This window comes from Bison bison, unplaced genomic scaffold (assembly GCF_000754665.1).
Source record: "Bison bison bison isolate TAMUID 2011002044 unplaced genomic scaffold, Bison_UMD1.0 scf7180017864533, whole genome shotgun sequence".
NCBI classification, from domain to species: Eukaryota; Metazoa; Chordata; class Mammalia; order Artiodactyla; family Bovidae; genus Bison; species Bison bison.
The window spans coordinates 17,272,610-17,295,135 of NW_011495082.1; the positions used below are offsets into that span (position 1 = coordinate 17,272,610).

Below are 22,526 nucleotides of genomic sequence, written 5' to 3' on the forward strand. Positions count from 1 at the left end.
CAGTGGTCATGTATGGATGTGAGAGTTGGACTGTGAAGAAGGCTGAGCACCGAAGAATTGATGCTTTTGAACTGTGGTGTTGGAGAAAACTCTTGAGAGTCCCTTGGACTGCAAGGAGATCCAACCAGCCCATTCTGAAGGAGATCAGCCGCGGGATTTCTTTGGAAGGAATGATGCTAAAGCTGAAACTTCAGTACTTTGGCCACCTCGTGTGAAGAGTTGACTCATTGGAAAAGACCCTGATGCTGGGAGGGATTGGGGGCAGGAGGAGAAGGGGACGACAGAGGATGAGATGACTGGATGGCATCACTGACTCGATGGATGTGAGTCTGAGTGTCCTCCGGGAGTTGGTGATGGACAGGGAGGCCTGGTGTGCTGTGATTCATGGGGTCGCAAAGAGTCGAACATGACTGAGTGACTGATCTGATCTGATCTGATAGTAAGAAGAAAAAGAAAACAAATCTCGTTGGAAGTCATTGGTGTAAAAAGCAGTGATAAACATTGATGAACTACATTAAGTGTTGATTTTGAAAAGTATTGAGTTTTAAAAATCTAAATCAGCTTCTAGACTATATCAATCCAGAAATTGACAAGGTTATGCAGCAGAAATATTGTATTGAAGTTCAATAAAAGAAAAGTATTCCCCAGGGAGGTATTTAAAGAGTCCATGAACAGCAAAGTGATGATAAAACAACCCTATACAGTAGTATATGTGCAAATAAAAATTTAAGAAATAAGTCATGTGGAATAAGAAGTACAAAGCTTTAGTTATAAGTAAGTCAGAGGGATGTAATATACAATATAGGGAATATGGTCATAATACTGCAATGACTTTATATGGGGACAAATGGTTACTTGACTTATGGTGATCCTTTCATAATGTATGCAAATATCAAATAGTTATTTAGTACACCTGAAACCAACATAATATAGGACATAAATGACATTTCAATAAAAAGCAAAAAAAAAAAATCATTGGGGAAAACTGGGCTCTCTCTATTCTTTCTTATAAATGCCTGTGAATCTAGAATTATGGCAGTAAAATTTAGATTAAAAAAACTATTCGAGCTCTTGAGTCCTTATTGCCACATGGGAAGAAGCAACTGGAGGGATTAGACATGATCAAGAGACAAGAAAAAAAACTATCAGGACAAAGTAGAACATTTACATTGCGTTCTTCACTGTTCACATGAATGTACGAGCACTGTGGTGGGATAACACAGTATTGTGTTTAATTTAAATAAATTACTTAAAAGTTTGCCCCACATTTATAGCTACAGTCAATCTCTAACCTATGCCAGCCTCTAACTCACTTTGGATAAGGTATACCACTGTCTTTCTGAACCGTACCTCGGTCATTCCAACAGCTTGTCCTTAGGACATAACCCAGGACATTCACACAGTCTCTACTGTCTCTCTTGTAGGGACACCAGTCTCTGGATCACAACTCTTTTGGGTTCCTTGGCTTAATATCACAACTCTTGTGTGTGTGTTGGGAGCAGTTCTTCAGAAACCACATGGGTATATACTGCAATTCAACTTGATTTTGACACTACCTACTGGGTACAGATTTAAGGGTTCAATCTTACAAGAGTGCCTCCCCCACCCCTCACCCCCACTCCCATTTTAGCTGCCAGTCACCAGTCCAGGTTATGTGCTCTTCTGACCCACCAACTAGATTCCAAAAACCTCACACTCAGTCGTGTCTGATTCTTTGCGACCCCATGGACTGCAGCACACCAGGCTTCCCTGTCCATCACCAAACTCCCGGAGTTCACCCAAACTCATGTCCACTGAGTCAGGGATGCCATCCAACCATCTCATCCTCTGTCATCCCCTTCTCCTCCTGCCTTAAATCTTTCCTAGCATCAGGGTCTTTTCCAATGAGTCAGCTCTTCCCATCAGGTGGCCAAACTACTGGAGCTTCAGCTTCAGCTTCAGCATCAGACCTTCCAATTAATATTTAGGACTGATTTTCTTTAGGATGGACTGGTTGTATCTCCTTGCAGTCCAAGGGACTCTCAAAGGTCTTATCCAACACCACAGTTCAAAAGCATCAATTCTTTGGTGCTCAGTTTTCTTTATAGTTCAACTCTCATATCCATACATGACTACTGGAAAAACCATACCCTTGACTAGATGGACCTTTGTTGGCAAAGTAATGTCTCTGCTTTTTAATACACTGTCTAGGTTGGTCATAGCTTTCTTCCAAGGAGCAAGCATCTTTTCATTTCATGGCTGCAGTCACCATCTGTAGTGATTTTGGAGCCCAAGAAAATAAAGTCTGTCACTGTTTCCATTGTTTCCCCATCTATTGGCCATGAAGTGATGGGACTGAATGCCATGATCTTAGTTTTCTGAATGTTGAGCTTTAAGCCAACTTTTTCACTCTCCTCTTTCACTTTCATCAAAAAGCTCTTTAGATCTTCTTCACTTTCTGCCATAAGGGTGGTGTCATTTACATATCTGAGGTTATTGATATTTCTCCCAGCAATCTTGATTTCAGCTTGTGCTTCATCCAGCCCAGCATTTTGCATGATGTACTCTGCATCTAAGTTAAATAGGCAGGGTGACAATATACAGCCTTAATGTACCCATTTCCCAATCTGGAACCAGTCCATTGTTCCATGTCCAGTTTTAACTGTTGCTTCTTGCCCTGCATACAGATTTCTCAAGAGGCAGGTAAGGTGGTCTGGTATTCCCATCTCTTCAGTCTTCTGGGCTACAGTCCTCAGTAAGCTCTCCAAATAACACTGAAACTCACAGCCACAACTTTGTGCATTTTAAAAATTGCAGTTGACCTAATATTTGTGGTGTATATTAATACCCTCCCTCCATTTCTTAATCCTTATTCCCCTGAAGGGGAAGTTAGATTTCCTCACTGATGACTTACTTTCCACCCTCAGTTTGCCATAGGTTGTGGGACTGAGATATAGGGATTCAGAAGCGTCCTCCCCAAGATGTGCACTTTGGCATGCTGATTTCTTTCAGCTAAAGGCAGGGGAACTCTCTGAGCTCAAGAGAATACTGCCCCTTCCCTAACTGCCTATAAAAACTTAAACTGGGGATTTTTCCCAGAGAAAGAGTTATTGCCAGAGATAAGTCTTATCTAAGTGGTTCCTTTTTTTTAAATTTATTTTTTAACTTTACAATATTGTATTGGTTTTGCCATATATCAAAATGAATCCGCCACAGGTATACATGTGTTCCCCATCCTGAACCCTCCTCCCTCCTCTCTCCCCATACCATCCCTCTGGGTCGTCCCAGTGCATCAGCCCCAAGCATCCAGTATTGTGCATCGAACCTAGACTGGCGACTCGTTTCATATATGATATTATACATGTTTCAATGCCATTCTCCCAAATCATCCCACCTCTCCCTCTCCCACAGAATGCAAAAGACTGTTCTATACATCAGTGTCTCTTTTGCTGTCTCGTATACAGGATTATTGTTACCATCTTTCTAAATTCCATATATATGCGTTAGTATACTGTATTGGTGTTTTTCTTTCTGGCTTAAGTGGTTCCTTTTTTTATGGCAGTGCAAACATCTATACCAAACCTCCATTCTTATCATCCCATGAATGACCCTTCTGTCTTTGAAACCACCAAAAACCTACTCCATTTTTTATCTCAGGATGGCATATATACCTCATTTTACATTTCTGGCTTCTTTTTTTAAAGTATTTATTTTAATTGGAGGATAATTACAACATTGTGATGGCCTGTGCCACACATCAGCATAAATTGGCCATAGGCATACACGTGTCCCCAACCTCCTGAAGCCCCCTTCCACCTCCCTTCCCACCCCATCCTTCCAGGCTGTCACAGAGCACCAGTTTTGGGTTCCCTGTGTTGTACACCTAGAGCTTATCATACAGAGTGAAGTAAGTCAGAAAGAGAAAGATAAATATCACATGTTAACACATGTATATGGAATCTAGAAAGGTAGTACCGACGATCCTGTGTGCAGGGCAGCAAAGGAGACAGAGGCATAAAGAAGAGATGTTGGGACACAGTAGGGCAAGGAGAGGGTAGGATGATTCGAGAGAATAGCATTAAAACAAATATATTACTATATGTAAGACAGAGAGCCAGTGGGAGTTTGATGCATTTCTGTCTTCGAATGTTTCACGTGTATGTAGTCTCTGACCCTCTCATGGATGTGGGGTTCCCACTCTTATAAAATTAAGTTTGATTTTCTCTTGTTAATTTGTCTCATGTCAGTTTAATTCTTAAGCCAGACAAAAGAACACAGATAGGCTGAGGAAGGTCTTCTCCTTGACAGAAGTATGATACTAATTTAACAGCATCTTTTCAATAGCAAGAGAAACAGCATTCTCTCACTAAAGTACATGTCTACTTCCTCATTTCAGAAATGTTAAAACAAGAAGAAAATGGTTTCTAATAATAGAACAGATTACTCTTGCCTTTTTGCACTATAGGTATTTTTGTAAGCCAACTCAAATTCTTAGAAATAGGATCCATTGCAAAACTATAGTAAAGAGCCCGATAGTGAGTTATTTCAGTTTCTGAAGAGAACAGTCGTCTTGGTAGGCAGTTGTGTCTTCAAGGAGGTAATTTACCAAGTTGGGATTCCTTAGTGGGTCATAAAGAGCTGATTATTCTAACAACATCTTTTCTATAAAAGCATATAGTGGCCACGTTGCCGTGGTCAAGCAACAGGGTGTATATTGTGAAAATAAGAAGGAGAGGACGGGGGTGAGCTCCAGCAAGCCGTGGCCTTTGCTCTGGTTCTGGAGAACAAGGCACTGGCCTACTCACCGGACCCTTCGGTGACGTTGCTGGCGAACGAACTTCCTCCCGCAGAGCTGGACCTTTTGCCGTCTCGGAACTGCTGCCTCCTCCTGGCCCACTGCTCCACGGCTTCCTCCTGGGAGCCGTCGCTGGCCCTTTTACCTTTTGGAGCCAGTTCCTGGGATAACTTTCGAAGACTGCTGGTTTCCAAATTCCCATCTAGATTAAACCACATGAAGTTTGAAAGTGAGACAGCACTTCAAAACAGAATTTCAAATGTTCCAGTCTTTGAAACAGAACCACTGAAGACTCGAACTAGAATGATTTCACTCAATTCCTTCCTGATGCACTTTCTCAACTTGCATTACTAAAAAAGAGAGAGTGAGACGAAGAGGAGGAGGAAGAAACAGGAGAGTGAGAAGGATAAAAAAGAGCTGTATAGACTGAAGAGAGATTTACGTAGGAAACAGGGGAATCATGATGCATTTCCTTAGTAGGATTCAATTCAACAGATATTCCTTGGGCAGCAGCAGTATGCCTGATACATTGTACTAGTTTGTGTTAGTTTATTAGCTGTTTTGGAGGTGCACAATGTAAATCAATTGTTAATTACGTCTACTGAAATTACTGGACAAGACATTATTATTATTATTATCTGAATTAGTTCAGGTACGGTCTTTGAAAATAAGTTTACTACTGAACTCTCAGTTCAGTTCAGTTCAGAAGGACACAGATTTCATACTTTTCTTGCTGTACGTGTTGGTTCAAAAGGAGAAGGATAAAAGCCAAATTACATGAAGGCTTTGATATTTTTATATTTGAATAAATAACAACTTGAAATAGTTTATTTACTTCCAAACTGCTGCTTTCTGTCAGCACAAGCTATGAGACTATATGTTAATTAGAAGTAAGAAAATTACAGTTAAACTAATTACAATACAAGCAAACTTTAAGAAAATAATTATCAAAGTGAAAAACAAAACTCATATAGCAGAATACATAATAACATTGAAAGTGATTTGAAAGGCTAGAATTGGTTAGGATTTTTCTTTCACTTTTTGATATTGTGCAAAAAGAAACCGAACTTTAAACTTTATTTCCAGCAGCAAATGAGTTTTTAGAATTTAATGTTTTTAAATTTAAAATCTAATTTATCAGTATCAAAGTTTGTTCTCAGAACTATTTAAATAATAAATGTGGCATATCCATGAATACATATTCTTCTTTATGTTTATATGTAGTTACTACTCATCCGTTTACATAACAATTTTCACTTCACTTGGCAGAGCCAAAGACATGGGAGGAGAGAAGAGTCATTATTCAATTCCTCTTATTTTCCATAGTTTTCCTGTTGAGTCCTACCTCTTCCCTAGGGCTTAAGAAGTTGACCAAAAAAATGGCATTCATTCTATAATATTTACTGTTCCTTTCTAAACTAATTTCTACCGTGCTAGTTACTAAGGCTGCAGCTATGAACAAGATGACTCTTGCCCTCTGGAGTTTTACAGAGTGGTGAAACTCAAAAATGCTACAGAGCTGGCCTGTCGCCCTTTCCTTCAGTGCTCACTCTAGTTCCACAATTTGTTGAGATTGGGAAGCCAGGCTGACTCTGAAGGCATCCATGAAAAGGAGACTTTTCTCATGTCAAATGTACATTTAAAGCAATTCTTTTCTGAAAATGCTGGGGGAAAAAAAAAAGAAGTCCTATGAATCTAGGAAAGTATAGGTAAGGGGAATATGACTGTGACATGGAGAGATAAGTTTTCCTCTAGAATCTTAAACATTCAAACGAGGACACATCCGTGCCCTCCAGTGTGTTCCGAAGTGTGATTTGAGAGCCACCATGATGCTTGCTGAGTAAAACCTCTTCCACTGTTACTTGGTATTTGTAGAACCTCAGCTTTGCAAACACATAGAAGGTAATTTTGTTCAACGACCCACTCTGTGCTTAAAACAATTCTGCCAGATGTCTACCAAGGAATTATTTGGTCTGAGCTTCTCAGTCTCAAATTTACGACCTGCTTACTACCTGAATCTGCATAATCCTTGAATACTTGAAGCTGATAGAGGTTTTTCACCTGGTGAATTTAACCTCTGTCTCAGTAACCTCTGCTCACGTATAAGCCTCTCCCTCATTCCATGACTACCTGATAAATGGTTTACTGAGCCTTTCTAGGAATAAGATGGGGATGAGGACCCTGAAGGATCTTGAAGGACTCAAAACACAAACCATCCCTTTGTTAGGGACAACATGTTAGTCCATCAACAAGCGTGCTGGTGTTTTATGAAACGTGACTGCAAAAGTAGAGAGCTAGCACCATGAAAGCCAGAGGGGGCCTGGGAAGTGAGTTCAGGCCAAGGAGAGGGAAATGCAGCTCTGGGTGGAGGAGCCCTGTTGGCAGAAAGCTTGGCCTTCCAGCTGGCCCTGGGCCCCTGGCCCTGCTCACATGCCGAGAGACACCGAAATGGCCATGAGTGTGGACATTCCCCAATGTCATCAGAAGTCAGCTTCTTGGAAAGTAGCCCAAGAGCTACAATTCTGTTACCAGAAAAGGGATGGCTGTTTTATGCATCTTTGGACCCCTAGTACTTGGTGTAGATCTTAGGACCACAGACTTCATCCCGGCTACACTCCTCGGCACCTTCTGCCTGGATGCAGGCTTGCAGAATCAGTCCTTCCTTAGGGGTATGGGGAAATAAACGATCTCACATGTTACCTGTAAGTTTTGTATCATATTACATAGAAAGGACTGTTTAATTACAAATATTTCTACGCCAGGCAAAATATCATTTAATCCTTCTCATTACCTGTCATTCTCTCAGAGTCACCTAGATTTGGTTCCCTCATTAAAATGCTTTATGATACAGAATTCCCGGTTCTTTGGCAGAGGTCTTAAAGATATATGTCAGGCAATTTGTAGCTGAAGAAAGGAGGCCCTGAGAAACCTTTTTACCTAAGAATGTGCAGATCAGAACCCAGAGTTTTAGTCTTAAGAGGTTCGGACTGGTATGCTTTCCCTTGCAGCACTGGCTTTGTAGCTCTTGTAGCGTGCCCATCCCTACTACCCTGGGTTAATCTACTTCAGAGGTGGTAGATTGCTGAGCCTGTACCGTGTCTTACATGTCATATAATCTAGAGATTCATATAGACTAAAAAATCCCAGATCTCCGGCTTTTGTGAAAAACGAGAAGGCCTGGCCACTCAGGGCCTGAATTCTCATTGCTTCAGGACAGCGACCCCTCTGGTCCACCCACACTCCATTATTTCTGACTTGCAGCCTGCTTTACTCATTTATACTACCTGCCCGGCCCCTCTAGGCTGTGACCTCTAATCTAGTTAATTCCGAAGCACGCACGTGGTAGAAGGAACTCCGTAAATACAGTCAGCACCCACATCAGGGATTCTTAATCCAAGGTACATGGATAGATGTTGAGAAGCTGGAGGACCCCTCTGCAAATAAAGGCATACATTCGTGCCTATATTAAAAACAAAAATTTCTAGTACAAAGATATCCCAACTCTTCAAGGCAATCTATACTCTGAAAAAAATGACAAAATCCTGGCCTAAAGTAGCAATAGTATAATAACAATGGTATTGAATTAAGTATAAAAAACTCACAGCTCTAGGAGAGTCAAATCCATTTAAAGACTTACATATTCAAACAGCTAATATAAACATTTTCACTTCTGAACTGTTTTCCTGTTTGTTTGTTTGCTTTTTTGTATGTGAACAGAGTTTTCCACAAAGAATAACTTTCCTGAATTCATCCTTTCACTCAACAAACATTCACCGAATACCTACTTTTCAGGCAGGCACTGTTCAGGTGCTCTGGATACAACAAAGATCAAAAAACAAAAAAAAAAAAAAAAAAATCCATGCCCTCATGATTGCATTCTAGTGAGAGAAATCAGAAGAAATAAAGTAATTAAATGCACAGCACATTCGCAGGGGAAGCTGCTGTGTGTGAAAGCAAGACACGGGAAAGGAATATAGTACACCCAGGCTGGAGTGGACAGGGCTCAGCTTGCAGTCTTGAATTGAGTGGCCTGAGGGGGCCTCACAGAGAAGGTGCTAGGTGAGCAAAGATTTCAAGAATGAGTGTGAACCGTGTGCACATTTGGAGGAAGGGGAGTCCAGGTAGTGGGAGTTGGGCTGAGGAGGACCGATGTGGGCTGGAGCCTGCCCAAGCGAAGGACTGATGTGGGCACTTCCCTGGCAGATTCCAGCAGCTCAAGAAAGTCAGTGTGGCTGGAACAGAGTGATCTAGGGGAGAGAAATAAAGAGAGGAAGGAGAGAGTTGTAGGAACAGCCTTTCAACACAGCACAGCGATACCAGGAACTGGTAGCTGGAACTGTGCACCAAATGGGACGATTTCAAAGTCTACGGAAGCACAGGATCAGCTCTGGGAGGACTGACTGAATTATCGATTCTGACTTGAATTATTGATTTTCTTAAGGAAATAGCCCTTTCTGGGAAAGGCAGTTCAGGGAGGAGCTTGTCCATGGAGGAGGAGTCAGCCTGGGAGGAATATTCATCCAGGTGAGCACACACGTGCTCTGGAAGACACCAGTACTCTTACTGCAGATGGGCTTCCTGCAGACTGAAATAACTGTGGGCTGAAGCAAACGCAGGGTTGATGCCATTGATTCTGGTGTCTAGGGCTGGGCAGGCAACTGGGCAGCTGTTGTTATGATGTGGATCTTTACCTTAGTGGGTTCATATTAAGCAGATGACTCTATGTGTTGTTTTAGGGCATTTAATTCTCTGCGAGGTAAATTTCACATTTCATGCCGACACTCATGTGCCTTTGTGTTTTATTTCTACTTCTAAATTTTATTCTATTAAAAACTTAGGGCTAGAACAGCAACGAAGAAAAGGCAGCTTCTTGACTAAGTTTTGTCCTTCCAAATATCATCTATGGCCGCACTAGGAATGTTACTGGCAGTTTGGAAGGAAGTTCTTACTTTTTCGTGGGCTACCCTTGTGGCTCAGTTGGTAAAGAATCCGCCTGCAATGCGGGAGATCTGGGCTCGATCCTTACTTTTTCAAGATGCATTTAATGTAGAATAATTACACAATGTAGAATAATGCTAACCTTATGTATAAAATATTTGGGCTTATTGAAGAGAAACAAGAAGGGCCTCTAATGATACGATGAGGATCCAAGATTAAAAGCAGACAGGCAGTATTATATATTTAGGAAAGAGCTTCTATCTTAGCCGTTTCCAAGAGAGCTTCTGGGTTCTATCAGTGGTTTGAAAATGGCCAACCAATCCACAAGGGAGGTCAGAGGTCTGCTTGTGGTCAGAGGTCCCTAGGATGGCTCAATGCGGATTAGCCATGACTGTTTCTGTTTTTTGTCCTTTGCTTTAATTACTATTCCACATGGCCTCCTGAAACATGTATGCCATGCTTCTGCAATGACACGGCAAGGTTTAAAAACACATTTTATCACAAACATTTTCTTCCAACTCTACTGAACATGCTTAGCTTGCAAGAAGGAATAAATGGCAGATTATTTAAGAGTGGCAAAAGGCTAACATTTCCCACAAAATTGATTTGGCAATACATCAACCTTTTAAAGAGAAATCGATTTTTTTAAACTTTATATTAAACTGCAGTCTTGGTAATTTTGCTATGCACTATTTATGGGTGGGGTAGGAGATAATGGAAAAAAGCAGGCTGATATATGCTTGCCCATATTCATCTAACTCTAAAATACTCAATATATCTTCAGCCATAAAGAAAAAATCCCAAGCAATAAAAAAAGACTTCCCAAAGGTCAAACAAGTAAAAACAATGAAAGTTAAAGATTCTATACAGTCCACTGTACCTTTCAGAGCTTTCTGCTTCTGAGGGGAGAACAGGATGTCTATTTGGTGATCATAAGTTTCCTTTGGGTCATTTTTATTTTCTTCAGGGTCTGGCTTTGTTGATGCAGTCCTTTGGCACCCTGCTGGCTCCTGTTTACAAGTGGTTAGTCCAAAGCTTTGTTCATCCTGGTTACCATATTGGTCAGCATCATCAGTAGTCAGGGTTTTCTCCATAAGGAACAGGTTATCTGTAGCACACATTGCACAGCTGAACTCGGCACTGTCTGGAAAATTCGTCTGAAAACAGACTTTATCATGATTCTCCTTTGCCAGGGCTTCAAAATCTCTGTAGCATGCATTCTTTGCTGTAGGCATAATTATATGGAATTTGTCTTTTTCAACGTTTCCCAGAGAGCTGGGAGGCTCTTTAGGACTTTTCATTCCCATGGAATAATTAGAGTAAACAGTGTCTTCTTTATCACCTTGAATAATTAATCTTTGGTCTAACTCATCAGCTATTAATGTCATCACTGGCGCTTTTGTTTTGCTGGGGACCGCTGTGTCTGGATGGCTTGCCCAAGACCCTGTCTGACCCCACTCTGCGGTGATGCAGCTGCTACTGCCGAGTGGCTGGCCAGCAGAGAGGTTGCCGGAGGACGTGAGGCTGAGAGGTGGATGCGGTGTCCCCTTCACTTCCAGTAGCTGTGCTTTTGTATGAGGGTCACTATGTAAAGTGGTGTTTTCAAAGTCTCTCTCAGTCACATCAGTAAGCCCTTCCCCATAGTCTTTCAAAACTTCAGCACAGTGATTAAAGGAGAAGGGATCCCCAGGGGTTTCTTTAGGTTCTGAGTGTCCGGCGGCCCAGGGTGATGGGCTGAAAGAAGTGGAAGACTTCAGAACATTTTGAATAGAAGGGAAAGATAAAGAATCTGAGTTCTCATAGCAATCTGCAGGTGGAATTTTGCTGCCTTTGCAGTAAATGTTGGATGCCTTTTCTCCCACAAACTGCACGCTCAGAGAAGACGAACCAAAGTCAGAGCCTTTGTCATCTTGAACTGGAAAGATGTCAGTAATGGAACTTGGCAAATAATTTATTCCTTCTGGGCTGGGCTGTGTATCTGGGTCCGATGTGATCTTTTCTGGCTTATCTGAGATGATTTTTCTGTCTCTGTTCACATCTGTAGGGTCCTCAAAAGGTGTTTTACTTAAGTCGGTATCGCTTAAGCTCGTGGTCTTTAAGATACTACGTGAAGTAGGAAGAATGTTTGTGAGAAGAGTCTCAGCCTCAGAGACATGTTTCTTTTGGGGGGTATTCTTACTGACTGCACAGTTCTTTTGCTGAAAGATGGCAGATTCCACCGCACAGTCATCTGAGACTGAAGGTACTGTGTCAGGCTTATTCTTCTCGCTGTCAGGGCTTGAGCACAGGGAAACCACAACTGTATCAAAATTCTCCTCCTTCTGGAGACCAAACACAGTCGGGGGAGAGACGTGCAAACAGCCTGAACTGTGACGCTTGTCTTCCAGCTGCCACTTCTCAGGGCACCCAGTGTCGGACTGTGCAGAAGACTCAGGCCCTTCTTCAGCTGAGTGGCTGGAGGCAATGTTTCTGTTTTTCGCTATTTTCAAACTTTTTGGTGGACAAGTTATATTTATTAGTACATTCTCTTTCTTACTCATGTATTTGACTTTAATTCCTTTTCCTACGATGCTAACTTTCAGTGAGGGGCTCTCAGTTCTGGCAATTTTCCCTTCAGATTTAGACGACGCTTTGGGTTGTCCTTCTTCGACCGACAGATTCTTGCACTTCAAAGAGCAGCTTCTAGAAGTGTCGCTTCTCTGAGAGTGTCTGACAGAGTAGCACGGGTACCATCTTGAACACGTCTTTTTCGTTGGGAGCCGTATTCCTGTTTGACAGAAACGGCTGTTCTTGATTGCTACTTGTACGTGGACAACCCCACACCTCACGTCTGTCACGGTTTTGCCTTTTGATGGTTGAAGGGCCTCTGATGTGTTTGGGAAGCCCCGCAGTGCGATTTTTTCTGATAATGGTTCTTCGCAGTCATTGAACGTGACCGCTGGTAAGACTTTGTCTGATTGATCAGAAAGGAATGAAGGAGGCTCATCCCTTTCCTTTTCCTTAATTATTTTGCTTTCAGAGGGGAGTTGTTTCTTATCTTTAGGGAAAAAAGGAGACTTCTGCTTTCTACTCGTAGCAGCAGATGTATGGTCATCTCCACTTTCCTGAGATTTTCCTAATGCCCCAGTCTGATGAAATAAAGCTCCTGCGGTGTCTCCTTTGACTTCCTTTTCAAGATCTTTTATGTTTTTTTGGCATGCTTGGTCAGCAGCCTGAGGTTCACCTAAAGAAGAAGCAAAAAAGAAAAGCTTTCTGTGTCCATTTAGAAAGCAGCCGTTCCAAATTCTAGATTGAAATTCAATGCATATCCTTTGTAAGTATTTTGACATTCATTCCTAGTTATGTCAAGCTATTTTCCACAAACATTCATTTCTAATAAATATGTCATTTTAAATCAATTATCTTAGAATGCAGAATATCACTTGGTAGTTTTAGGAAGTAGGAATCTAAGTTAAGTTTTACTTTGAAGCAGAGACTTCCAAGATGGGTGAAATAAAAATTTCAAAGCAAATTTATGCAAACGGATTTTAAGAGACTTCTTGATAAAGAGCCAGTTGCCATGGTCAGGTATTTGGCCCAAAACTGACACCTTGTAACCTTTACACCTCTGCTTCATAATATTAGAATATTTTGCTTGGCAGATTTGCAAACATGAGCATGAAGTATTGTATCTTGTGTAACGAACAGCAGACAAAATACAAAGATTTCAACTTACCTTTTAAATGTCTGAAAGAGAGTATTTCAAAGGGAAAAGAAAAGAATGAGCAACAGAAAAATAACGATGTCATGGAAATCTATGAACCAGGTGTCCACAAGGATATCTTTATTAAGCTAATTAAGATAAAAATGTGAAAAGTAGTATTTATAATTGTTTTAAATAGTATTTTATATATACTTTTATATTTTAATAAAATTACATAAATAATTATATATAAAGAATAAATAAATAAATTCTCTTCAATCAGATAAAGGAAAATATCCTACCAAAATTTTGCTAGAGGTGGCATAGAAGTTTGGGATGGAGAAAACTAATTGCTGTTTCATGATCAAATAAAGACCCATATATTTAAGAATTATTACTTTCCAATTTCAGGAGAGGTATACAGACTTCTGATTTGACATATAGGTTGTCGAGCATACTGAAGGTCCTTGGAGAGTCTAACTATTCCCATTTGTCTATTTGTCTCTCTTTTAGTCTGAGGGAATGACTTTTCTTATAGCAAATACTCAGAGTTTCCAGTGGGCCTGATTATAGTCTGAGAGCTGTCACGTGGAAGTTGTATGAAAAACCACACGGAGACACGGCTCTCTGACGCCCATTTACAGCAGGTTATAGAGTGGTGGCCTGACTTCCAGAACTGTAGATTACAATTTTATCTGAAAATAGCACCCTCATGCGAAGAACAGTATATAGCCATTTCAGTTTGATAATTTTACAGCTTATAGCCACTTTCTATGGCCTATACTTCAATTTCTGCAAGTGGGAGATAGATACCCACTCCAGTGTTCTTGCCTGGAGAATCCCAGGGACAGGGAAGCCTGGTGGACTGCTGTCTATGGGGTCGCACAGAGTCGGACACGACAGAAGAGACTTAGCAGCAGCAGCAGCAGCAGGAGATAGATTTGAGACAGTTACATAGGAATGCATTGATGACAGAGTCTAAGAATAGGGACTTTAATAGCCTTTGTTTGAATATGTAAATATTTTTATTTGAATTGTTGTCACTTGTAATTCATATAATTGTTAATGCAGAAATACATACATAGGAACAATTGACCAAATTTCTAAATCATTTTATAATATATATGTGCATTTATCTTCCTATTTTTATAGTTATTCCTGTGATAAAGATAAAAATACATAAACCAGGTAGTTCACTTTTTATGTACTTATAAAGCCAATGAATTAGACTTACATACTGTGGGATTCAAGAGTTTCCATTTTTTATAGGCTTTTCTTCTTTTCCTCCTCATTTTAGGGACCTGAGGGTCTTCAGCTTTCACTGGCCTTTGAAAGTATCAAATTTGAAATTATTTTCCACTCAGAATTTAGGTTTTAGTAAAATTACCAACTAACTCAATTCATTTGCGAACTTGATAGCACAATGTCATTTTCTGACATTCCACAGTTTTTCTCTGAATCATTTTGTTTTCATAATTATGTTCTCCTTTCCTGTTTATTTCCATCCCAACTATTTAGTGTATTATTATATACTATGTGAACACTTAAACATAAATTCTTTTCATATGTGTAGACATTTAGGATGCAAGTTATAAAGTCATATTATGTTTACTTTGATCATTTGAAATTCCAGTTATTTTTCCAACAAAGCTCCATCTAAGTCAATGCTATGGTTTTTCCAGTGGTCATGTATGGATGTGAGAGTTGGACTATAAAGAAAGCTGAGTGCTGAAGAATTGATGCTTTTGAACTGTGGTGTTGGAGAAGACTCTTGAGAGTCCCTTGGACTGCAATGAGATCCAACCAATCCATTCTAAAGGAGATCAGTCCTGAGTATTCATTGGAAGGACTGATGTTGAAGCTGAAGCTCTAATACTTTGGCTACCTGATGTGAAGAACTGACTCACTGGAAGAGACCTTGATGCTGGGAAAGATTGAAGGCAGGAGGAGAAGGGGATGACAGAGGATGAGATGGTAGGATGGCATCACTGACTCAATGGACATGAGTATGAGTAAACTCTGAGAGTTGGTGATGGACAGGGAGGCCTGGCAAGCTGCAGTCCATGGAGTCGCAGAGTTGGACACAACTGAGCAACTGAACTGAACTGAACTGAACTGATATTCCAATTTTTTCCTAACCTAATAGAAATACCTAATCCTTTTGGCTTAATTCAATATCAGCAAATTTCTAGCTCTTCTATATTAAGTGGGGTAGAGTAGAGAGGTGCTTTGCCTTCATTACATTATTATATATACTATATATAAAATTTTGTTTTAGTATACAACATGTATTCTTTATAGAAGAATCTATTATTTGTGAAAGATCAAATTAATTCTTTGCCTTTACTATGAAATAAAGGATTATTTTCCCTGCTGATGTCTTAACTAATAGAAAGTATTGGGGAGATATCCAGGGAGAAGGCAGCCTACTAACTAACCAGGGAAAAACCCGCCTGTGCTTAGAACTAAACCCGATTCAATTGCTTCACTTTCAGAGGATTTAACTGTCTGCACAGATACAAAGAAAAATAGCTTCCCACGAAGCAGTTTGTTTTGAGTGTATCTGGACAGCCTGTGCCTTTGGACATCTCAGCAGAAAAGCTCATCTTTTATCTGTTTTGCCAAATAAAATACGGCTGCTTTGTGGCAAGTTTTGGCAAAAACTTATTTAAATTCTTCTTAACCCATTTCTCTCCTCAAAATCCCATCATAGTAATGTGTTGATTTAAAATCCCTTTTCTTCCATAAATTCTCAGTCTCATAACTTCATGAAAATTCCTTTTCCTTAGGCTACCTTTCTTATATAGAGCAATTGACACTCATTTGGTGTCTTCTAATTAGCCTTTATATTCTCTCCCCAATAGACACAATTAAGTTTCTATGGCTGAGTAAGCAAGTAATAATCCTTTCTTCTTAGCAGGCCAATAAGGGGTAGGGTTGGGGAGAGGATTACAAACACATAATTAAAATCTTTTTTTTCTTAACCCCTGTCTGACACATATTGGATTTTCTAATTAAAAAAAAAATGCTTCAAAAGCACTTGACTAGGTTATTGATTATTTCTGTATGATCCCATTTAGTTTGAACAGTAAAATGTAGCCTGCTGCACTTTGTTCAGGGGAAGATCTGGGGTGTGTCCTGCCTCTGCTGTTTACTTGGCAGGCCGCGTAATCTCTGTGAGGTTGGTCTCCAAAGGAGAAAACGGCAACACATTTCACCTTGCAGAGTTATCGTGGAGAAACACAACTGAAAATATGTTATGTATGTTTCCAGTAGGTGGCATTTATTATCCTTAACCTTGTATTAGAGCATATATATAGGACTATTAGAATGCACACATAATTAAAGTTGAACGATGCCTGGCGTTGGCCTTTCCTGGTAGCTCAGATGGTAAAGAATCCGCCTGCAGTGCAGGAGACCTGGGTTCAATCCCTGGGTCGGGAAGATCCCCTGGAGGAGGAAATGGCAACCCACTCCAGTATTCTTGCCTGGGAAATCCAAAGGACAGAGGATCCTGCTGGGTTACAGTCCATGGGGTCACAACTAAGCATGCACACACACAGACACACACACACAATGCTTGACATTGGGACATAGTCCATTGGATCAGAGCTGCGAGTGAGTGCTTAGACAAAGCTGATCAAACCATAAACTCTTTTAGAGCTAGAAATATTTAGAAGAAGTTTTCAAGATTATCTTATTAAGTTCTAATTTTATAGGAGAAAGACATACCCAGAGAGCCCTTGCTTTCTGCATCACTCAGGACTAGAACCCAGGCTCTTAGGAATTAGACGACTCTTTGAGCAACGCATTGTATAGATGCCATGGAATTATCTCTAAGCACATAGAGCAAATTTTATAATCAGTTTTCACTTTAGCTCTGAAATAGCTCAACTTTATTTTAGGGAATTGAAAAAACTGTTGAGTGTGTCAGCCTAGCATAGTGCCTGACACATTCAGTTCAGTTCAGTCGCTCAGTTGTGTCCGACTTTTTGCAACCCCATGAACTGCAGCACGCCAGGCCTCCCTGTCCATCACCAACTCCCTGAGTTCACTCAAACTCACGTCCATCTAGTCGGTGATGCCATCCAGCCATCTCATCCTCCATCCTCCCCTTTTCCTCCTGCCCCCAATCCCTCCCAGCATCAGAGTCTTTTCCAGTGAGTCAACTCTTCGCATGCGTAGTGAGTACGTACTAAAAGTGCAAGAAGAAATGAACTAGATGGACAGCTTCTAATTAGCCCCTGTGTATAATTATGTTTTTAATGACGCCCCTCGGACGTCTCTGGTGGTCCAGCGCCTAAGACTTCATTGCTCCCAGTGCAGGGAGCCTGGGTCTCATCCCTGGTCAGCGGACTAGGTCCCACATGCCAAGACGAAGGCCCGGCACAGCCAAGTAAATAAATATTAAAAAAATAATGGCCCCTCTTGTTTTTCCAACTGTATTCTTTCCCTTTACTCTGTATTAATTTGTTGATAGCTAATAAAGTTATTATTAATATTACTCATATACATGTGTATGTATAATATAAATATATTCAAGATTTAAAGTAAATATATATATTATTAGTATATATATAAATATATTTTTTAAAATCTGGACAACTGCAATGGCTTTCTAATTGATTTTCTTACTTCTATATTTATGTTCTTTGAATTTACATAGCAGCCAGATTTTTAAAATATACAAATTAAATCATGTCATTCCCTGTGTTTAATACACTCTAATAGTCTCTGATTTCACTTTGAAAAAATTCTAGGCACTTTACTGTTTTTTTTACACAAATGCATAAGCTATAATTTTATCCACAAGTAAAATATATCACCACTAGATCTTTTAGGATTTACATCATAATATCCATTCCACTGCAGATTTCTTAGACTTATATTTTTCATAAATGTTTATTTGTTCTATGTAGAACTGGCAATAAGGTTCAGGAAAATTACCATGATTGCTATTATATATCAGTCAAAACCTATCATATTTTAGAGCTTTACATTGGATTTTATAGATTTTTTTTTTAAACTGGGTTTTGACTCATAATTCACAGAAGAATGAGGAAAAATGTAAACAGGAAATATGAACAATATCTTTCTACTGCACAATTATAAAGTGACACCATTATCTTCAGAATATTGTTAGATGGCAAAGATTTTTAAAAACGTATTGTTAGAAAATTTTACTGGTATCGCTGTTTTGAAAAATTACTTAAAAATTCTCTATTGTATTGTTGAAGCTGAAGTGATTTCCTTGTAACATTCACAGGGTATGTTTTGCTGGCAATAAGAAGAGAAAGAGTCATTAAAAGGTACAAAATGATAGCTATTAAAATTCTATGAAATAATCTCAGAAGGTTAAATGTTTAACTTCCAGTGTAGCATGCTATCAAGTACTTTTTAAAATAACTATTGGTTCCAGTTTCTTGTAGAATTTTCAAGAAATCTTAATACATTTCTTATAACTTCGTTTTCTTGGTTTTCACACATGGACTATGTTCTCTGTACTAAATGTTTAAAGGAAATTTATATATGTAAACCAAATTATGAAAAATTTGAGTTAAAAATAGTTAAAGAAAATTCTAAAATTTCCATTTACTTTTAAAAGTGCATTTAAAGTATGCAATATTATCTTCTACTCTCATTCCTGATTTTTGAATAGCCTAGAATGTAAACTGTATTCTTTCGTCCTTAAATTTCTAAAAATTATGTATGAGCATAAGAAGAGTTATACTGGAAAACAGCTGTTTCAGTCCATGTATCAGTTGAGACTTTGCCTCACTTCTATGGGTCTACAAGAATGAAATTTTACTCACTTGGTTGCTGGGCAGTAATTCTTAATAACTACTCTAAGTTTCCTAGTATCATGAAACTGAACAGCTTTGTTGTTGTTCAGTCACTCAGTCATGTCTGACTCTGAGACCCCATGGACAGTAACCTGCCTGGTTCTTCTCTCCATGGGGATTCTCCAGGCAAGAATTCTGGAGTGGGTTGCCATGCCTTCCTCCAGGGGATCTTCCCAACCCAGGGATCAAACCCGTGTCTCTTATGTCTCCTGCATTGCAGACAGATTCTTTACCACTGAGCCACCTGGGAAGCCCCTATGTATACCTATATTTATATACATTCATATGGATAAAATATTAGAATCTATTAGGTTAATGGTTTTAAATAGAAACATTCAAATCTCACATTCAATGAAACCAACTTTTCCTTGCCCTAAGTACCATATTATGAGTAGGCTGTTAAAGTTTATAGGGAGTATGATGGCTATCTATAAAACAGACTCTTGGTGATCACTGGAGCATAAATCTGTTAAGGTCTTCAGTTCAGAAGAATAGATACAAACAATTTCAATACTAAAATAATTATCTTTAAAAATAAGCTTTGTTGAAATATCATCACCCTACTTGACCCATAGTTGCTCAAACATAACTTCAGAGGATGAGGGTAGCCCTTGGGCTGGAAGCTCAGTCTATACAAGTTAAAGCAGAATCTCGGCAGAAATGAAATGCAGATAGAAAAGAGCATTGTCGAGTGTGGAACTTATTGTTGTTATTATTATTATTAATGTTTTAAAAATTGGGTAAAAAAAAAATTTGTATTAGTAAACCAAAAGAAAATTGAGCTTGGTATTTAATAAGGTTTGCTATGTTAAGTAATACCAGTACAGGAAGGGAAGAATGAACTAAAAATGAAAATCCCTTACATTTTCAAAAGTGTCTAGCCTTTGAGGACAGATTCGTGTGCAATCATCTACTCAACGTCCTCATTTTTCATCAGAGGAAATAGAGAAGTGCAACGGATTGCTCAAGGAAACACAGTGTTGAGATGCTGTTTCTCTTCTTTTTCATCATGGGAATACTCTGAAAAGTGAAGAGCTGTTTTTTTTACCTTAAGATTTTTGGAAGATTTTTATTGCTCTACGGTGTTAAATGTGGAGCCTCCTCCTGACATGGTCTAGGAACTCTCTCTTTCCTCTCTCACTTCCTTATAGAATGATTCTGGTAAAAGGAGATGGATCATAATTAGGAAAACCCAGTGTGCTTCCTGCAGAGGCAGACTGAAGAATCCCTTTGTGCTATGGGCTCAAGGTTCTGAGTGGGCCTTAATATAAAAATGTAAACATATTCTAAACTTCAAGGAATTTGTGGTTTAACACAAGAATTCTCAGACTAAAGAGGTTTAAGAATCACGGAGTAACTTGCAAAAAATGTCAATTTTGGAACCTCTTAAGAGATTTGGATTCTGAGGAGGGGCCTAGAAATATGCATTTTTAATGAGCACTTACCCACCCTCTCAACCTCACAAACATACCAAGTGGTTCTGATTCAGAAACCCCACTGAACCCAATGCAGTCAGATGGAACAGAGTCTCATTCAGAAAATCTTTAACAGCCTTAAGATTTTAGACTAGAACAGTCCTGAGGAAACCTGCAATGAATAGAGTTTCATTTCATTCCACCTCATTTTCCTCCTTTCCCAAGCAGTACACACTAAGGCTTATGTTTGGATGTTTTAAATTTTGGTTTAAGCACAGATGCTTTTTCTTTCTTTCTGTATCTGCAAACTTCTAGGAAGAGGTCACTTTTTAGTTTGTCTCAGCCCAGCATGAAGAGACTCTGCCCCACACTGCATCCTAGGTCTATCCTAGGTGTGAAGGCCACAAGACCGTTCTGTAATCCTGTGCTAAAGGTACCTTGTGATAAAATCTAGCAAGTCAGCTTAGCAGGCCAGGGCTGCAGAGTAAGATGTCAAGTTGTGTTTTTAATTGCTTGTCTCCCCGGTGTCCACATGTGGTTTTTCGGAGTCGAAGGTTTCTATTCTTTGGGCTTGACTTTGCCTGTAAGAGCTGACGTGATGGGCAAGGACGGGGGGATTATGGGAAGTGTTCATGAGGAGGGTACCTGGCAGGGCAATGATGTGCCAAGGCCTTGGCCTTCCTGTTTGCAATGTGCACCGGAAGCTCATCCTCCTCCGAGGCTCAGGACTGCGTGAGTGTTTCTTCCTGAAGCGCCACTAGTGAGACTGTCTCCCTGGGGTTCAATCAATCAGATACCAGGCCGCGCCATAGCTAACCTGACTGGAGCCACCAGAACTTTAGAGGAAATTTAGTTTGGGATCCAACAAAAGTCGATAAAACACCCCAGTGTAGACAGCCTTAGATTACCCTAGTCTCCCGAGGTTCCACTTAGAGAAGTGAGATAAGAATGTAGGATCCACAAGAGCGGTGCCTCTTACCTTCCTTAATGTGCTTCTATTTCACACGTGTGGGAAAAAACTCACAGTTAATCAATCATATTGGCTGCAGGACTGAGTACCACTTGCTTTCCTGTTTCCTGCCGGTGATTTGTGTACCGCCTGTAGGAGTTTGACCACTGCTGTAAAATAGCCCTGCTGTTTATTTGCTTAGTAGTTTTTGATTCACTAAATTTTGAACTTTAGCTTCATGTTAGATAACAAGACATGTCACATTCTGGGTTGTAGCTAATACATATTAGAACAAATAACTAATGAAAAGAAAATATTTTCATCTTGCATCCCCGGAAGCCATTTTTCGTATCACCAATGGTACGCATCTCTTACTTTAGAAGGTGTAGGCACACTCTGTGTGCTCTTATCATGACAACACTAGACATCCTTGGAAGTGTATTTTGCTCTGCCGCAGATCTTCTTTGGCTTTGGAATGACTGCAAGCGTATGTTTACCTAATCCCACATGCAGAATGATGCATGGATTAAATACCACTGCACAAGGAGGAATCGCCCTATTCAACTACAGTTAGAGCCCTACCTACTCTAAAACATTTTCAGTTGCTAGATCTGAGAAATCTGTACCTATGGTTTCCCCCTACTCTGGCCTTGGCCAGCATAGAATCTATCTTAAGGGACCCATTTCATGTATTCAGTCTTCAGTTCAGTTCAGTTTAGTCGCTCAGTCGTGTCCAACTCTTTACGACCCCATGAATCGCAGCACACCAGGCCTCCCTGTCCATCACCAACTCCCGGAGTTCACTCAGACTCACGTCCATCGAGTCAGTGATGCCATTCAGCTATCTCATCCTCTGTCGTCCCCTTCTCCTCCTGCCCCCAATCCCTCCCAGCATCAGAGTCTTTTCCAATGAGTCAACTCTTTG

At 40.0% G+C, this 22,526-nt stretch overlaps 1 protein-coding gene across 3 annotated transcripts in view; it reads right to left on the minus strand.

Annotated features, from left to right (window-relative positions):
• LOC104982561 overlaps nucleotides 1–21,739 on the minus strand; it is a 126,597-nt gene extending 104,858 nt beyond the window's left edge. For 2 of the 3 annotated variants that reach the window (XM_010831986.1, XM_010831988.1), the window contains exons 1-4: nucleotides 21,632–21,739; nucleotides 14,629–14,720; nucleotides 10,593–12,935; nucleotides 4,785–4,976 (exon numbers count right to left, since the gene is read on the minus strand). In XM_010831986.1, coding sequence (XP_010830288.1) covers nucleotides 4,785–4,976; nucleotides 10,593–12,935; nucleotides 14,629–14,686 — 2,593 coding nt within the window. In that variant the 5' untranslated portion in view covers nucleotides 14,687–14,720; nucleotides 21,632–21,739. Of the gene's footprint in view, nucleotides 1–4,784; nucleotides 4,977–10,592; nucleotides 12,936–14,628; nucleotides 14,721–20,285; nucleotides 20,396–21,631 lie in introns of all 3 variants that reach the window. The other variant, XM_010831987.1, reaches the window with a different exon arrangement.
• Nucleotides 21,740–22,526: the final 787 nt, after the last annotated feature.